The sequence below is a fragment of the Staurois parvus genome, unplaced genomic scaffold (assembly GCF_062004578.1).
Source record: "Staurois parvus isolate SC_StPar_1 unplaced genomic scaffold, SC_StPar_1.0 ptg000172l, whole genome shotgun sequence".
Lineage (NCBI taxonomy): Eukaryota > Metazoa > Chordata > Amphibia > Anura > Ranidae > Staurois > Staurois parvus.
Genome location: NW_028317968.1, coordinates 1590124 through 1607330, shown reverse-complemented (window position 1 = coordinate 1607330; position 17207 = coordinate 1590124). Strand labels below are relative to the sequence as shown.

At 41.8% G+C, this 17207-nt stretch overlaps 1 protein-coding gene across 2 annotated transcripts in view; it reads left to right on the top strand.

Annotated features, from left to right (window-relative positions):
* Positions 1–16595, top strand: part of LOC149462579 (ras GTPase-activating protein 4-like) — a 213779-nt gene extending 197184 nt beyond the window's left edge. For both annotated transcript variants that reach the window (XM_089676574.1, XM_089676573.1), the window contains exons 20-21: positions 6093–6151; positions 11327–16595. In XM_089676574.1, coding sequence (XP_089532700.1) covers positions 6093–6151; positions 11327–11457 — 190 coding nt within the window. In that variant the 3' untranslated portion in view covers positions 11458–16595. The remainder of the gene's footprint in view (positions 1–6092; positions 6152–11326) is intronic.
* Positions 16596–17207: the final 612 nt, after the last annotated feature.

Here is a 17207-nt window from a genome sequence, read left to right as displayed (position 1 = left end):
CAGCAGTAGCTGGCTGCAGGACAGGGCTGGCAAGAGCAAAGAAGGCCTTTAGGATGGCTTCCAGCCACCTATCAATAAGATCCTTAAAAAAGGAAACATCCACAATAGGAACTGTAAGGTAACAGATCCAAATCCACAGCTCCACTCAAGACTCACCCCTCCTGTACATGGACAATTTGGGTGTTGGCCACTGTAGTCTGTTTCCACTCCCCAACAGAAATATGAAAAAATGTATCGGCATTCTTAGCTCCTGTAACTGCACTCTTATCTCCTGTTGCTGTATTTATTAGTTGTCAACAAAATGACTGCTTACAACAATGTAATGTATCTTCCCTTATCCTTGTGAGCAAGCCAGGAGTGGGGAAATTGATCAAGGAAGGTTGATGCAGTAATTTTGTTGACAACTAATAAATACGGTAAGGGGAGCTAAAAGTGAAGTGCAGCTGATACATTTTTTCATATTTCTGATTAGGAACTGTAAGATGTTTTGAAAACTGAAATGGCTGGACCCACTACTGGAACAGTCCATTTCTTCTTAAATTCCCATTCCATAGGATAAACTTCAGCAATAAATTTAGGAGTAGTGAAATATTCTTTCAGGATGCGGCCAGTCCTCATAAAGTGCACAGTCAATCTGTGTGTGTATTGCAAATGTCTTTCTTAAGTTAACCAGTTTTATAGTGCCCACAGGGACTTGTTCAAGCTGTGGAGAGTCACCTGCTACCCTGTTAATTAGTGTGTCCACAGTAGAGAACATTTGACACAAAGCCATGGCTTCTACCTCATAAAATGCAGGGGAAGGAAAATCCTCTGTGGTTTCTGCAACAAAGAGTCCTCAATACTTCCCTCCATAATATCCTCAAGTAATTGAGATTCAGCCTCTTGATTCCTAAATAGGGTCAAGGGGAATAGAGGATGTGTAGTGTTTCTGACCTCAGGAAACCGAAGGTTGTAGAAATGCCAAGAGTTTGCCAAAGAATCCAGACTTAATGGCAGAGAAATCTACTTTTCTCAGGCAGGCCTCATGGTGCATGCCTGAGAGGAAGCTAGATTCAGATAAGCAAACTGATGTTATAATAGGACATTGCTCCAGGACAAAGAAACAGCCATTATAGTGAGCAGTAGTTTGAATTTCCTGTGGCCATCTGCAAACGCGTGCTATTCATCCCTTTTCTTCCAGCTCCCTTTGCACCTGTGATCCACCATTGCGAACTGAAGGGATCTTGAGTGGGGTACTCATATTATGGAGTTCAGAATGGAAGGGGTTTTGTGTGTCTGGATAAAAGAACTGCTAAACCAAGGCACTGACAGTGTTCTGTGGCTGAGTATCTGTGGAAAATGGCAGCAGGAGTGCATCAATATAATGTGTGTATTTTCAATGGAAAAGCCTGACAAGAATGCATCTTCCAGGAAGTGTGATGCAGTTAGCTCATCCTTGTGAGATTATTGTATCTAGGAGAAGAAAAACCACAGATTTTAAAATGTTCATGTTGAGAAATGTTAGAGACAAAATGGCAGGGGTTATTACAATAAAGTGAATAATACCTAAATCCTCTGCCAATAAAACCACATACTGTGCTATGCACTACAGATTGTATTAATAAAAGCCAGGAACCAGTGTCATCCCAGTCTTACTTTATCCATGACACTGATCTTACTAAGGGTTCAGGCTTCGGTCCGTCATAGTGGGCATACTTCTGAAGTGGTCTTTAGGGTCTGGGAAATGGACCATGGCCCTGGACCGTTTTAGCACCCTGTGGCTAACTACACATTTTGCACTACATGCCAAGGTGAGCGTCTAATGCAGGATCCAGTTCTTGAAGCAAACATTACAGGCCAGCCTCACATAGCACTGAGGAGACTGATCTGAAAGCTGCTAAATAGCCCTGGGCAGTAAGCAGTCAGATCTTCATAGAAGCTTCTGAGAAAAAAAAGAATTGTTTAAAGCTATATAAATGAATGGAATACTCTCAACTTCAATCATGAGAGAAGATAAAGTAAAAGCTTTAAAGGAGGAATGGTATAGATCAGGGAATATTGATCCCATGGCACTACCAGGACATCTGCTGCATCTGCTCAAGGTCAAGAGAAAGGGTTACCTGAGTCATAACTCGGATAGCATCCAGCTATTGAAAATAAAGTTCAATGCAACAGCCTTCTGGTCAACCACGTTAAGTAAGCTGAGTACCAAAGCCAGCCACCTCTAGGCCCCTTTGTAGAGATTTTAACCAAACTTCCAAAGATTGGGAAATAAATGTGGATCTTAGCATGAGCTAAGGAAACACCCAAGCCCATGCAGTAGGTTAGAGGGAAAATAGAATATGAATTTGTGGGATTCCTTTAGCAGTAGGGCAACCAATCTCGTGTAATAGCAGACCAGCAGAACTTGGGCTGAATCACCCAAGTAGGCTAAGTGCAGTAACCTCTAGGACTGTATCTGCCATGTCCTAGATGCTGGTTTACAGAAGAGGAGAACTGCTGTAGCAGTGCAGTAGCCACTGCATGCACTGACCACTATACACTGGCTGTTGCATGTACTGTCTGAGTAGGAGAGCTGCTACGTTTTGTGCTAGAAGAGACTTTCAAAAAGAAAAATGTCCATTATGTGCATGCATTACTGCATTGTCCAATGTGTACATGCTTGCTGCCCTGCATTCCCTTCCATTTAGACCTAAGGGAAGGAGGAAGCAGGAAAATTAAAATGTCAACTCAGGCTAAGCAGAGTCCAGTCCTGCCTGAGACAAAAACAAGTGTAAACTTTCTCTTGTGTAGCCCTTGTAGAAAGTTCATAGATTTTGACCAAGCCTTCAAAGTTTGGGAAATGAATGCAAGTGATCATGGGCTAAGGAAAAACTCAGCCTATGCACCATGTTAGAAGGAGGAACTTGAAATCTGTATTTGTGGGATTCCTGCAGCGGTAGGGTGATCGCCTTTCTGTGTAATGGCAGAAATCTTGCTAAAATAAAAATGGTAAAGCCCCTTAAGGCAAAGTTGCTGCCCAGTCTTCCTGGAATACTCTTAATCAGCAAAGTTTAAAGTTTACGTGAGGAAATATTAAGGCTGGCTTATTCACTCAAGTAGGCAAAGTGCAGTAACCCCTAGGACGGTGTTTGCCAAGTCCTAAATGCTGGCTTACAGAGGAGGAGGACTGCTGTAGCACTGGCTGCTGCATTCATTAGTCACTGTATGCACTGGCCACTATGCACTGATTACTGCATGTACTTGCTGAGTAGGAGAGTTGCTAGCCTGGGTTGTGGAAAGACTTAAAAAACAATGTCTAATGTGTACATGCACAATTCCATGCATCCCCCCCTCCTCCTAGAGTTAGAGGAAGGAGGAGGCAAAAGAATCAAAATGTCAGCTCAGGATAAGAAGAACCTGCCTGAGACAAATTTTTTTCTTGTGTAGCCTTAGTAGAAAATCCCTCCAATGTGGCCAGCAAGTGAATTATACAAAAGTGTAAATTAGGCCAAGAAGTAAAAGGGGAATATTAACTCCTTCACAAAATGGTCAATAAGTTACAACTACTTCTGTAGAAAATACCACAAATGGCTCCCTAGTACCAAACAAAGGAAAAAACCTCAACACAACATAAGCCTGCTAGGCACTCAGTGGAGACCGTGAGTCTTCAGAGATAGGGACAGGAATGCTGCCACAGCTCTGGCTCAGTTGCTCCACAAGAAAACCCTAGATCTGACCCAAAAGTGAAGTCCCTTCCATACAGGGCAGAGACAGGTAGTCACTGCTAACTGCAGAACCATCACGGAGAGAACACCAGTTTATTTAATTAACTGGATCTATCTATGCTTCTTGACTGACTGACTGGAGAAAATTCCAAGAATTCAGGGCTGTTGCAGAGAGAAGGTCAGTATACTTCATGAACCAAGAAAGTCTGCTCTAGTTGGCTAACTGAAGAGACTTCTTGATTTTCAGTATCTGGCCAAATTCTAACAACATCTGTTCATAGTAGAAAAATCTTCAAAGTTAAAGCGGAGCTCCACCCAAAAGGGGAAGTTCCGCTTTAAGTCTTTGTCGCCCACTCCCCTTTAAGGATTGGCACCTTTGGGGAGCTGGTTCCCGAATTTGACAGGTACCCGCTCCCACTGCAATAGGAAGTGGAAGTGACAGGTTCCAGAAGACTACGGGGCCATTCACAAAGCACAGGGCTTCTCACGCATGTGCAGTGGGCACCCTGCTGTGAAGCCACAAGATGTCACAGCCGAGTGCCAACACTGAAGATGCTGGTGCCAGGGAGAGAAGACAGCCAGTGAAACCAGCCGTGGTGAGGACACCCATGGACCAAGGGACAGGTAAGTGACTGTATTTTAAAAGTCAGCAGCTACAGTTTTTGTAGCTGCTGACTTTTATTTATTTTTTTTTCAGCTGGAACTCCGCTTTAACATAAAGCAGCAGAGCCAAAGAAAACACAATCTCCTGAGGACACTAAGTGAAACTGAGCAGGTAGGAGGGCTCATAGCCTCAAGGGAGGCTGGCCTTCAGAGCAAACCTTTAGGCCTCATGCACACAAGATGTTTAGGCTTGGTGCAGGTGGAAGACACAGGCTGTCGTCCCTGGGCATTCTTCCCTGAGTGTATGTTGCCCTAGACATTAGCACCACTAGGATCACTGTCCAGACCTATCCATTATTAGTTTTCAGCCTCTCACAGAGTTTTACAGGCTGCTGACAGTGGATGGTGCATCTGTGCCTCCTGCCCACAGCATAATGACAGGATCTTGCTCACCAGGTCTAAATGCCCAGTGTGCATAAAACCTTAGTCAGGTTGGGGATATCCCTTCCACTTCCTGTGAGCTTACCAGAACAAATTAATGTACCTGTTACATGTACACTCTTTTAGGAATAAAGTTTATTAGGTTTTCGATATACAGAGCAAGAGCACAGTGTGAATGTACATTTTACTGTTTAAAGATACAGTACATTGAAACAACCCAACATCGCAACAACATAACATTTGTCATGTCAATACTTCAGCTTCCTTGGGTTCCCACAGAAGGGTCATACAGTCAGCTTACCACGCCTGTTGGACCGGGGCACAAATTTATGGTAGCCATACTCAACTTAGTATTCTGGATGGCTCTGTTGGTCAATCAATCTACCTTTTGTTTAAGACCTAAAATAGAGTTGACAAGAAGAAAAGAATACCAAAACAGATGAAGGATAAGAACAGAAAGGGGGCAAAACTAGAAAGGGGAAGGTAGGGGGAGGGAAGCAAATTGGGGGTCTCCAGCTGGCACATTGTTACATGTATACTCTTGACCACACTTTTAAACCAAACTATGATCTATTAACTCGAGTCATGCATGAGAAGTAATATACAGTTCCTATGTACAGATAAAGATGGTTGACAGTCTTCTTGTTTAGCCTGAGCTGAATGAGAGGGGAAAGGACAGGAAAATTCAAGGCATTTGAAGTAAAATTAAGTATTGGGCCTAGACATTTAATGGTGTAGAGTAGACTTACTTATAATACTGTTATATTTGGCGGGTCAGACCCCCCCCATAAAAAAAAACAAAAAAAACATGGCAGTTCTTTAAAATACACAGTGTGTTAAAGTAAACATCGTCTAGTTAGGCTTTAGCCCTGTTTTAAATAAGTAAATACCAGGGTTTCACAAATCCAGCATTTTTGATATATTAAAGCCTACTAATTAGGGTATAATTCTAGGCTAAACCTAACTAGTCTTAAAATGTCCCCCCCCAACAACTGCTGACTAACCTGCATAAAAGCCACTTACCTATTTTCCAGTCAGGTCATGTGATCTGGCTCCCTTGTGTCAGCCAGCGACTGTTGCAGGGGAGTGGAAGGTGCACCCACAGCGGCTGGGTCATAGGAGCCTATGAGTGACGGCATCATGCCCAGTCGTTCCCAGCCAGTGTCGAGCTCAATCGGAGCAGGCTGATAATAATTAAGTATAAAAACCTTTTGTACACAGCTTAGTCAACATAGGTGTTGGGGGAGTGGGGGGGAAGCATTTTCAAAACTAGTTAGGTCAAGGCTGCAATACTCCTTTAATGTATAGCTTTCTACTGAATATCCTTTACATAATAATAAAATAATATGTTTGTATATGCAGGGAAAAATACGTGGAGCTGACAAAGCATGATTATACTGGCAAATCTCATTCCAGTTCAGGTAAGTCTTTCAGGTACTAATTAAAACTTACAGTATTTTGCAACAATAAGACTATGGCACTTTACTGCCTTTCAGTTTGTTTGGTCACATCTTTCTTATTTAACCACTTCTTTCTCATAGGATGTACCCTTGTGTCCTCTGGTAGAAGTGGCTCTACTGGAATGATCAGGCATTATCCCAGTATTTTTTTTTTCAGCCAGCGATTTTGTTGTATTTAAAAGCCATCCTAGTGGATAAGTAGCTGCTGTATTGCTTTTACAGGCAGCAGGAGGGGTCGACATCCCCTACCCGCCGCTCTCCGGTGCCTCTCCAGTCTCTCCTGTGCAATTAGGGAGCCTTGCACTGAAGCCGACAGTTGGGTTAGCTTACCATAGAGGTTTTTGGAAACCAGATGTCTCCGGTCACCTCTATGGTATTAAGAAGCGGCCAGTATTTTGTCACTTCTAGTTCCAGTCTTTTGTTTACAAGCTATTCCTAGCTTGTACAAGCATCAGATCAAACTGATCTTGGTCTTATCTGATGCTGTAAAGGGCAGAGGAAACATCTGGGGTCTATCAGACCCCAGATGTCTCAGTAAAGTAGACCTGTCACTGCTGATTGTTGCCACAAGGGATGTTTACATTTCTTGTGACAGCAATAAAAAATTTTTTAAAGAGACAGTGTAAAAAATTAAAGTAAATAATAATAATAAAAAAAATTGAAAGTGCCCCCATCCTCCCATGGTTGTGCACAAAGGCGAACACACATGTTTGCATATGCAAACAGTGATCACACCACATGTGAGGTATCATCAGAACGAGAGCAAAAAATCTAGCCCCAGAACTCCTGTGTAACTCTAAACTAGTAATCTATAAAGGCATTAAAGCGTCGCCTTTAGAGATTTTTAGGTACCATAGTTTGCCGTTGTTCCACAGGTGTATGCAATTTTAAAGTGTGACATGTTAGGTATCTACTTTTTACTATTTATTCGGTGTAACATCATCATTTGTATTTTACAAAACAAATAGGTATTTTATTGTGTTTGTGTGCACCAAAAATGAATCAAAGTGCATTTTATTCCCAATATTTGCGTTGCTGTGCAAATACCTTGTGACAAAAAAAAATGCAATGCTCACCAATTTATTCTCTAGGGCCTCTGCTTAAAAAACATATACAGTACGTCCTCTACTTACAAGTGAGTTCCGTTCCGAGAGCTCGTTCCTAAGTCCAACTTGTTCGTAAGACCAACAAAGATCAGCACTTGCAGACAATGCTGATCAGTGAATCAACCTGTCAGAACACAAATGCATAGTGGGGGAGATCACCATACCAACCCGCTGGGTTGAACGAAAAAAAAAACTGAGTGTATGACATGTGAAAACATGTTCGCATTCATATTTATGGAACTAACTGTATGTTTCAGGGTTCTAAGTAATTTTCTAGCAAAAAAAAATGATGATTTTTACATGTAGGAGAAGTGTCAGGAGAATAGTACTTGCCTGACTGCATTGTGCCAAGTGTAAAGTTTGGTGGAGGGGGACTATGGTGTGGGGTTGTTATTCAGGGGTTGAGCTTGGCCCTTTAGTTCCATTGAAGGGAATTCTTAAGCATACCAAGACATTTTGGACAATTTCATGCTTCCAACAGTTTGGGGATGGCTCCTTCCTGTTCCAACATGACTGCTCATCAGAGCACAAAGCAAAGTCCATACAGACATGAATAAGCAAGTTTGGGGTGGAGGCACTTGTCTGGCCTGCACAGAGTCCTGACCTCAACCCAACAGATCACTTTTGAGATGAATTAGAGAGGAGACTGTGAGCCAGGCCTTCTCGTCTGACATCAGTGCCTGACCTCACAAATGCGCATCTGGAAGAATGGTCAAACATTCCCATAGACACTCCTAAACCTTGTGGACAGCCTTCCCAGAAGAGTTGAAGCTGTTATAGCTGCAAAGGGTGGGCCAACTCAATACTGAACTCTACGGACTAAGACTGGGATACCGTTGAAGTTCATGTGCGTGTAAAGGCAGGCATCCCAATACTTTTGGCAATATAATGTATTCATTTTACCTACAGGTAAGCTAATAAAGCTGTAGGTAAAAGTATAAAAAAATAGTTTCCTACCACTTTAATTTCTAGATTTTGGAAAAAAACTACTTATCCTACACTTTCTGACTGAAAGAGGGAAGAATTTGTAATTATGGAAGGTGAACAATGGGTGCATATGGTTAAAAATCAAGAAGAGTATGGATGGGATGGGTGTACTACTCTTCCGAGATACCAGATGATTATTTCTCTGTATACTATATAGCAGTTCTATTGCCCCCTTTCAAACAGATGGGCATCATTGCTTACCACTGTGTTTTTTTCTTTGTCCACCCGGGTACTGTTCATTGGGCAATTTTTTCATCTACCTCACTCCCCCTCCCTTTGTTTTCTTTTACTTCTGGGTTGTTATACATATATATATATATATATATATATATATATACAGTTGTGTTCAAAATAATAGCAGTCAGACATCACTAACCTGATCAATCACTGTTTTTTGTAGAAATGATATTTCTACATGGCAAATAATTTACTAGCAGGTGTAGTAGAGTAATAGAAATCCAACAGACCCAACAGTCATGACATGCATGCTGCTGATTCTGTGTAATTGAATCACTAATTGAAAGGGGCATGTTCAAGATAATAGCAGTGTGGAGTTCTATTAGTGAGGTCATTCATTCTTTCAAAAACAGGTGCCAATTATTGCCCTTATTTAAGGAAGGAAGGCAGCAAATGTTGTACATGCTGGTTACAGTGCATTTCTCTCTGAAATTCTGAGGAAAATGAGTCGTTCCAGACATTGTTCAGAAGAACAGCGTACCTTGATTAAAAAGTTGGAGAGGGAAAAACATATAAAGAAGTGCAGAAAATGATAGGCTGCTCAGCTAAAATGATCGCAAATGCTTTAAAATGACAAAACTTGAAAGACGTGGAAGAAAGCGAAAAACTACCATTCGAATGGATAGAAGAATAGCCAAAATGGCAAGGACTCCGCCAACAATCAACGCCAGGAAGATCAAAGAAGGTGTAAAGTTACCTGTGGGTACTGTTACAATTAGAAGACGCCTATGTGAAGCCAAGCTATCTGCAAGAAGCCCCCGCAAAGTCCCACTGTTGAAAAAAAGACATGTGCTGAAGAGGTTAGAATTTGCCAAAGAGCACATTGACTGGCCTAAAGAGAAATGGCGCAACATTTTGTGGACTGATGAAAGTAAGATTGTTCTTTTTGGGTCTAGTGGCCGGAGACAGTTTGTCAGACGACCCCCAAACACTGAATTCAAGCCACAGTACACTGTGGAGACAGTGAAGCATGGTTGTGCAAGCATCATGATATGGGGATGTTTCTCATACTATGGTGTTGGGCCTATTTATCGCATACCAGGGATCATGGATCAGTTTGAATACATCAGAATACTTGAAGAGGTCATGCTGCCTTATGCTGAAGAGGAAATGCCCTTGAAATGGGTGTTCCAACAAGATAACGACCCCAAACACACCAGTAAACGTGCAACATCTTGGTTCCAGACCAACAAGATTGATGTTATGGAGTGGCCAGCCCAATCCCCGGATCTAAATCCAATAGAAAACTTGTGGGGTGACATCAAAAATGCAGTTTCTGAGGCAAAACCAAGAAATAGAGAAGAACTGTGGAATGTTGTCCAATCATCCTGGGCTGGAATACCTGTTCACAGGTGCCAGAAGTCGGTTGACTCCATGCAACACAGATGTACAGCAGTTCTCAGAAACAGTGCTTATACAACTAAATATTAATTAAGTGATTCAAAGGAAAGCAAAATCTTCAAACATTTTTCAGTTTATATAGTGAATGTTTGAGTTTGTAAAGAAGAATACAAACACTGCTATTTTTTTTAACAGCCTAATATTCACTTTTCTTCAATTTGTTTTAGAGGAACAGCACAAATTTGATATATTTTTCTTCGTGTTTTGATTTGGAATAGAATGTGTAGTGTTCCCAATGCATTTGTGTGTATGGAAATAAAAGCTATTAGAAGGATTGTGAGCTTTATTCACTTTTTTCAACACACTGCTATTATTTTGAACACAACTGTATGTATGTATATATATATATATATATATATATATATATATATATATATATATATATATATATTGTATAGTGATTTCTTTGACAGTGTACATGCTTTATGTGGTTTGTCCTAGTGTGCTACTACTATTCCAGGCAATGCTGCAATCTTGATGATTCTCCTGGACCAGGGGTAGGCAACCTGCGGCCCTCTAGCTGTTGTGGAACTACATTTCCCATGAGGCATTGCAACATTACAAAACTGACAGTTACAGCTATGACTTGCAGAGGCATGATGGAACTTGTAGTCCTGCAACAGCTGGAGAGCCGCAGGTTGCCTACCCCTTTCTTGGACCCATGGATGCCTGATTAGACCTGCATGCCTCTGTGTATGAGTGGTCTGGCTTACTCTTTGAGAATTGACCTGCATCTGAACCTTGACTGTCATACTTTAGGCATTTATTATCTTTACACAATGCTGTGTTTTGAACATATCCTATTCTGGGTTCATTTCCTTTTTTTTGCACTGCCTGAAAATGTTAATAAAGATTGAGTATAAAAAAAAACAAAACTCACAAACTATCAAGCCATCAAATTGCAGGTGAGCAGCACACTTTGCAGCACAATGGCAACTTCAGAACAGCAAACACTAAATACTCTAAAGAATAGGAGGGTTTAATTATACTTTAAGTATACCATTTTGATACAGAGGGCAAGGAGGGCACACGGGTTGCTGTTACGCGCAAGTTCAGTTATACTTTAGTAATATTTACTAGTAAAGTTAACAGCATCCCCAAAAAATGTAACTTGTGAATATAGCCCTTTATAAGAACTGCAGTGCGCTGTGTGTTCTATTTCAGCATCAAACTGAGTAATATGTAATTTGTGCTGTACAGTGTGACCCCATGGATGTCGCTGTGATAACACTGGGTTGACAAGGAATGTAGGCATATAATGTATTCATTCCACAGAGGAGTATGGCTACATTTCAAATAATGGCTATACAATACATGTGGAACTACAGAATTCTTGTCACTTTTCAAACATCCAGCAAAAAATATGACCACATAATAATTCTTACAAATTGTGTTCTTCTTTTAGATCCTGCAAAGACAGACAGTGTTACCCTGCTTTTCCAGATACTGCAAGATCTTGAGGCTGCCCATGATTCTTTCTTATCTGACTCTCCAAGTATAGCTGATCAAGAGAAGAAATACTTGTTGGAATTGTAAATAGCATCTCTACAATGTAAGGACAAACTGTAGTGGTGATGGCAGAGGTGATGGCACTCTTTCATGGCTGGTTTCCAGAGAGTCGAAAGGTGTAACCAAGAGAAAGGGAACAATTGACTCTTTCTGCTCTGGGCTATCTCTATTCAGATCTAGGATGACTATTGGCATTGCCAGTTTGATAGTGTCTGATAAGTAAGCTACACAAGAACAGTGATTATGTTTGAATCAATCTGTCCCAACAGCACACAAGCAGATGCAGCACATTTTCATTCAGATAATCCCAGGATGCATCACTCAGACTACTCCAGGTATAATGACATTAGGCTCAGTCCTGTGGCAGTCACCCATGCAGACTTGCCCAGATTCCCCTATGACTACAATTCTTCCAAGCACTACAGAGCACTTCAGAAACTTGCAGGATCAGAAGTGGAGCAAGACAGCAGAAGCTGAGGGTGTTGTGTGTCTTTAGGGGGAAAGGTTTTCTAACCTGTTTTGATCAATGATCCAGCTGTTGGCTGGTGGGCAATTACCTGCCCCATAGACATGATCATTGCCTGGTTGAGTTGGAAACAGCCAGAGTGGGGTAACTATCACCTTCTGCTTCCTCCTCATTCATGGTTGTGTTGTAATTCTACACTATGGCAGGCTCAGAACAGAATCAGTGGAATGCAGGGAGGATTAGAAGCCAAACGTTGAAAGTATATATCACTATTAGCGTTTTCAAATTTGATAGTGAGCTGTTAAAATGTAGTCACTGCACAGAAGTCGTCACCAGTCACAATATTATTGTAGACATCTCAGTGTGCTCAGAAGTAAAATTTGCCAGCTGTGATATTTACATGGACTCAAGGCAGTATTAACCATTTGCCCTCCAGAGGATTTACCCCCCTTCCTGACCAGGCCATTTTTTGTGTTATGGTGCTGCGTTACTTTAACTGACAATTGCGCGGTCATGCAACGTTGCATCCAAATGAAATTTACTTCTTTTTTTTTTCTCATGAATTGAGCTTTCTTTCGGTGGTATTTGATCACCTATGCATTTATTTTTTGCGCTTTAAACAAAGACCAACAATTTTGAGAAAAAAACAATATTCTTGACTTTTTGCTTTTAAACATATCCAAAAAAAATTTTAAAAATCAAATTTCGTCATAAATTTAGGCTAAAATATACTCTGCTGCATGTCTTTGCTGAAAAAAATCCCAATACGTGTAAATTAATTGGTTTACGTGAAATTTATAGCGTTTTCAAATGGAGGTATATATACTGGGATTTTTTTTTTTTTTACTAATAATGGTGGTTATCAGCGACTTATAGCGGGACTGCGGCGGGCATTCTGACACTGGGGGGGAACTGACTTGGTGTCACTGACATTTCCAGTGACACCAATACAGTGATCAGTGCAAAAAAAGGCACTGACACTCTACTAATGGCACTGGGCAGGAACGGGTTAGCATGAGGGGCGATCAAAAGGGTTAACTGTGTGCTGTTTTACTATAAGCTGAGTCAGTGTGCTTCACTGTAAGCACACTGCTTTGCATGGCTGTGCTGCACCTCACACAGCCCCCTACCCAGAAATGCAAGATCACGTATATATACACATGATTTTGCGCACTCGTGCCACCCTGTAGCAGTATTTCTGCTATAGAGTGCTTGGGAAGTGATTAAACCCAAAAGCAAACATTTATTATATTGCAGCTCACCATTTCTCAGATATGATGGCTGCATTAATTTTATATTTTAGGCTTTCTTTCTTCTATTTTCATTTGGTGATCCAGCCAATAAGTCTTTTGTACAAAAAGAACAAGCTGTCTTGCAGATGTCACAGCTACAGCGATGAGACAAACCATTAAGCACTGACAGGGGTGCTAACAATGATCAGCTTTTATTTGTTAAACCTTTATCCCAAAAGGAAGAAAACTTTAACTGCTTATAAGGTATTAGCTGGAGTTTGGCTTCAATTTGTTAGATGTACTGGCAGATTTAAATACACTAACACTCCCCTACCCACAGACTGACAATGCTGCTGTCCAAAGGTGCCCTCTGAGCTCCTTCATCTAGAGTGGAGGCACTCTAATACAGCAGGTGTGTTACTGGCCAGATCACCAGGTGAAAACTTGCTTAAAAAAGAAAACTAATGCAGCTACCACATCTAATGATTGGTGAACTACAATACTGTATATTAAATTTTTGGTTTTGGGTTTAATACTTCTTTAAGTACCCCATAGTATCCAATCAGACTAATATTTCACTGATTTTAGAGCATTCATCTTAAGGTTAGATTGGTTTCAATGGCTATCACCCTTTTGCACATCAGCATAGTTCTTTGAATTGTCTTCTTGAATAAACAGAGTGCAATGTTTAGTGTACTTGTAGTGCAGATGTATTACTACCACACAGCACCTTATGATGCAACATGTATGGTAACCTGAAAGTAATAACATATTTAACCAACAACATATTTAAAGAAGATGGTAATTTATATTTATAAATCAGATTTAAATAAAAGTAAAAGAATCCGTAAGTATACTTTTTTAGGGTTCTATGTGTTTTTATTATGTAAAATCTTTAGGATGAGATAAAAAGGAAACTCTCTTGCTCAGAAAAAGAACAAGGTTTCCATTTTACATCTCGTGTTTCTGAAAATCGAGACTAAAGCGTTAGGTCACATGCAGGTTTTACTTACCGTATTTTTCGCTCAATAAGACGCACTTTTTTCCCCCAAAAAAGGGGGGGAAATGTCAGTGCGTCTTATGGAGTGAATATAAAGCGGCCGGTCCGGTATTTCCCCCGCCGTGTCAGAATACTGGGCCGGCTGCTCAGCTGTTCTCTGCTGCAGGACCTTACCTGTTCCTCGGTCCAGCGCTGTGCAGTCTTCCCGCGCCGGCATCTGTGACAGCCTGGTGCCCACTGCGCATGCGCGAGAAGCGCTGCGCTTTGTGAATGGTCCAGCTTTTTCTGCGACACAACAGGTCCCAGAATATGCTGGGCCATTCACAAAGTGCAGCGCTTCCCGCGCATGCGCAGTGGGCACAACACTAAAGGAAGGACAACTCCGCGAAAGTGGGAGCAGGTACCTGTCAAATTCAGGTACCCGCCTCTCCCTAAAGGTGCACAGTCTCTGGTCATCCCCTGTACTGTCTGCAGTCTCTGGTCATCCCCTGTACTGTCTGCAGTCTCTGGTCATCCCCCGTACTGTCTGCAGTCTCTGGTCATCCCCTGTACTGTCTGCAGTCTCTGGTCATCCCCTGTACTGTCTGCAGTCTCTGGTCATCTCCTGTACTATGCCCGCAGTCTCTGGTCAGCCCTGTACTGTGTCCGCAGTCTCTGGTCATCTCCTGTACTGTGTCCGCAGTCTCTGGTCATCTCCTGTACTGTGTCCGCAGGCTCTGGTCATCTCCTGCACTGTGTCCGCAGGCTCTGGTCATCTCCTGCACTGTGTTCGCAGTCTCTGGCCATCCCCTGTACTGTCTGCAGTCTCTGGTCATCTCCTGTACTGTCTGCAGTCTCTGGTCATCCCCTGTACTGTCTGCAGTCTCTGCTCATCTCCTGTACTATGTCCGCAGTCTCTGGTCATCCCCTGTACTGTCCGCAGTCTCTGGTCATCTCCTGTACTATGTCCGCAGTCTCTGGTCATCTCCTGTACTGTGTCCGCAGTCTCTGGTCATTTCCTGTAGTATTTCCACAGTCTCTGGTCATCTCCTGTACTGTGTCCGTAGTCTCTGGTTATCCCCTGTACTGTGTCCGCAGTCTCTGGTCAGCTCCTGTACTATGTCCGCAGTCTCTGGCCATCCCCTGTACTGTCCGCAGGCTCTGGTCATCCCCTGTACTGTGTCCGCTGTCTCTGGTCATCTCCTGCACTGTGTTCGCAGTCTCTGGCCATCCCCTGTACTGTCTGCAGTCTCTGGTCATCTCCTGTACTGTCTGCAGTCTCTGCTCATCTCCTGTACTATGTCCGCAGTCTCTGGTCATCTCCTGTACTATGTCCGCAGTCTCTGGTCATCTGAAAGTTGGGAGAGCTCAGGGTTTCTGTGTAGAATTACTTTTTAAGGGAAAATGCATGTTTAAAGTGAGTCACTAAAAAAATGAGCTGCTAGTAAGTAAAAAAAAGTACATTTACTTACTTGACTGCAACTGCTTTCTTTGGCCCTTTTATGCCCCAAAGCCAAATATTTAAGCTGGCCATACATGGATAGTAATGAATTCCTCCGTTCACCTTATACAGCATGGATGAACAAACTGCTGCTGTAACTATTACATTTTGACAGCCAGCCCTAATGGTTTAAAAAAAGCTTATTGGGTGCAGACACTTTTTGGGTGATAATTTTCTGTGTGGCATTTTTTTAAATCAAGGGATGTCAGCCAAGAGGTGGACGACAGGGCCACCCACTGAGCAAATTTCATCCAGGTTCTTCAGAAAGTGGCCAAACCTTGTACAGTAGATGGCTTGGTTGGGTGTATTTGGGTGTGTTCAATGCTTTAAAGTGGTTCTAAAGGTTGAAGGCTTTTTATCTTCGTGCAGTCTATGGCGGGAGCTGAGCCATGGAAATGAGGCTGCATGATTTCCCCCAAAGCAAGCAACTTTCTCTAGGGCTCTCAGCAGGGGGGCTGAGAGCCAGGAGTGCCAGCAGAGAACCTGAAAAAACGAGGATCAGGGCTACTCTGTGCACAACCATTACACAGAGCAGGTAAGTATAACATGTTTGTTTTTTGGGTTTTTTTTTTTTTTTTAATTTGAACTGGATCATATTAAGCAGTGTTTACTTTTGCTGTATTTACCATGCATCACTTTTATCCCTGAAAACACTCTGCTCCAGACTCTGATGCTCATGTACGGTATCCCAAAGGAACACAGATTTCCAGACATCTAAATCAATGTTGTATTACATAAGGGTACAAGATGTAAAGGTCGTGATGGTGACACATGGACTAACAAAACTGTGGGAAATAATTGTTATAGACTTGTTATTACAAGCTTGAGAGAGCATCTCATAACTGTACATTCTGGTTCCATTTATAAATATGGTAGATAACAGACACCGCTGGAGAGTAAAGTTGTGTTTTTGTTTTTATTATTATTATTTTAATCAGCCTCCATGTAAATGGTGTATATAAACATTAAACACATTTTGGATTTCAATTCAGCGCTTGCTTATTTATGTATACCCCACCCCATTTTTCTGCTTCGATGTATTTCTTGAAAAAATAAATACAATTTTATATCTCTCTCCCTCTATATATATATATCTATCTATCACCAAAGATAAATCTTTCTATATAACAAGGCAACTAAGCCACACCCCAGTTGATTAAACGCCATTTAATAAGGCAATAATGTAAAGGAAAATGTACAGTTGTTTCAAAATATTTGAGAAAGTGATGTGAAAAATGGAATAGAACTCATCAATGCCTGTCTGCCCCTAATTAACAAAAGGGAATACAGCAATTTGTTTTCTAGAAAACTGCAGCAGATTCCCGTCACCTGGCAGTAGACCACTCACATCCCTCGATGTATGCATGTGCAGTCATTACGCTACACGAGCAGAGCATGAAGGGTTAACAACTGTCCTCCTTCCTGCTGAGAGGTGCGGGACAGACATGCAACTTCAGCTCTCACATTCTCTGTGCGGCCTGTCAGACATGGCAGAACAGAGAACGGAGTGCTCCTAAGGCTGGCTATACAATTTTCTTTAGATTTACCTTCAACTGTGTAGTGCAAAGGCCCACCTAATTGGATACAATTGAAAGTGTT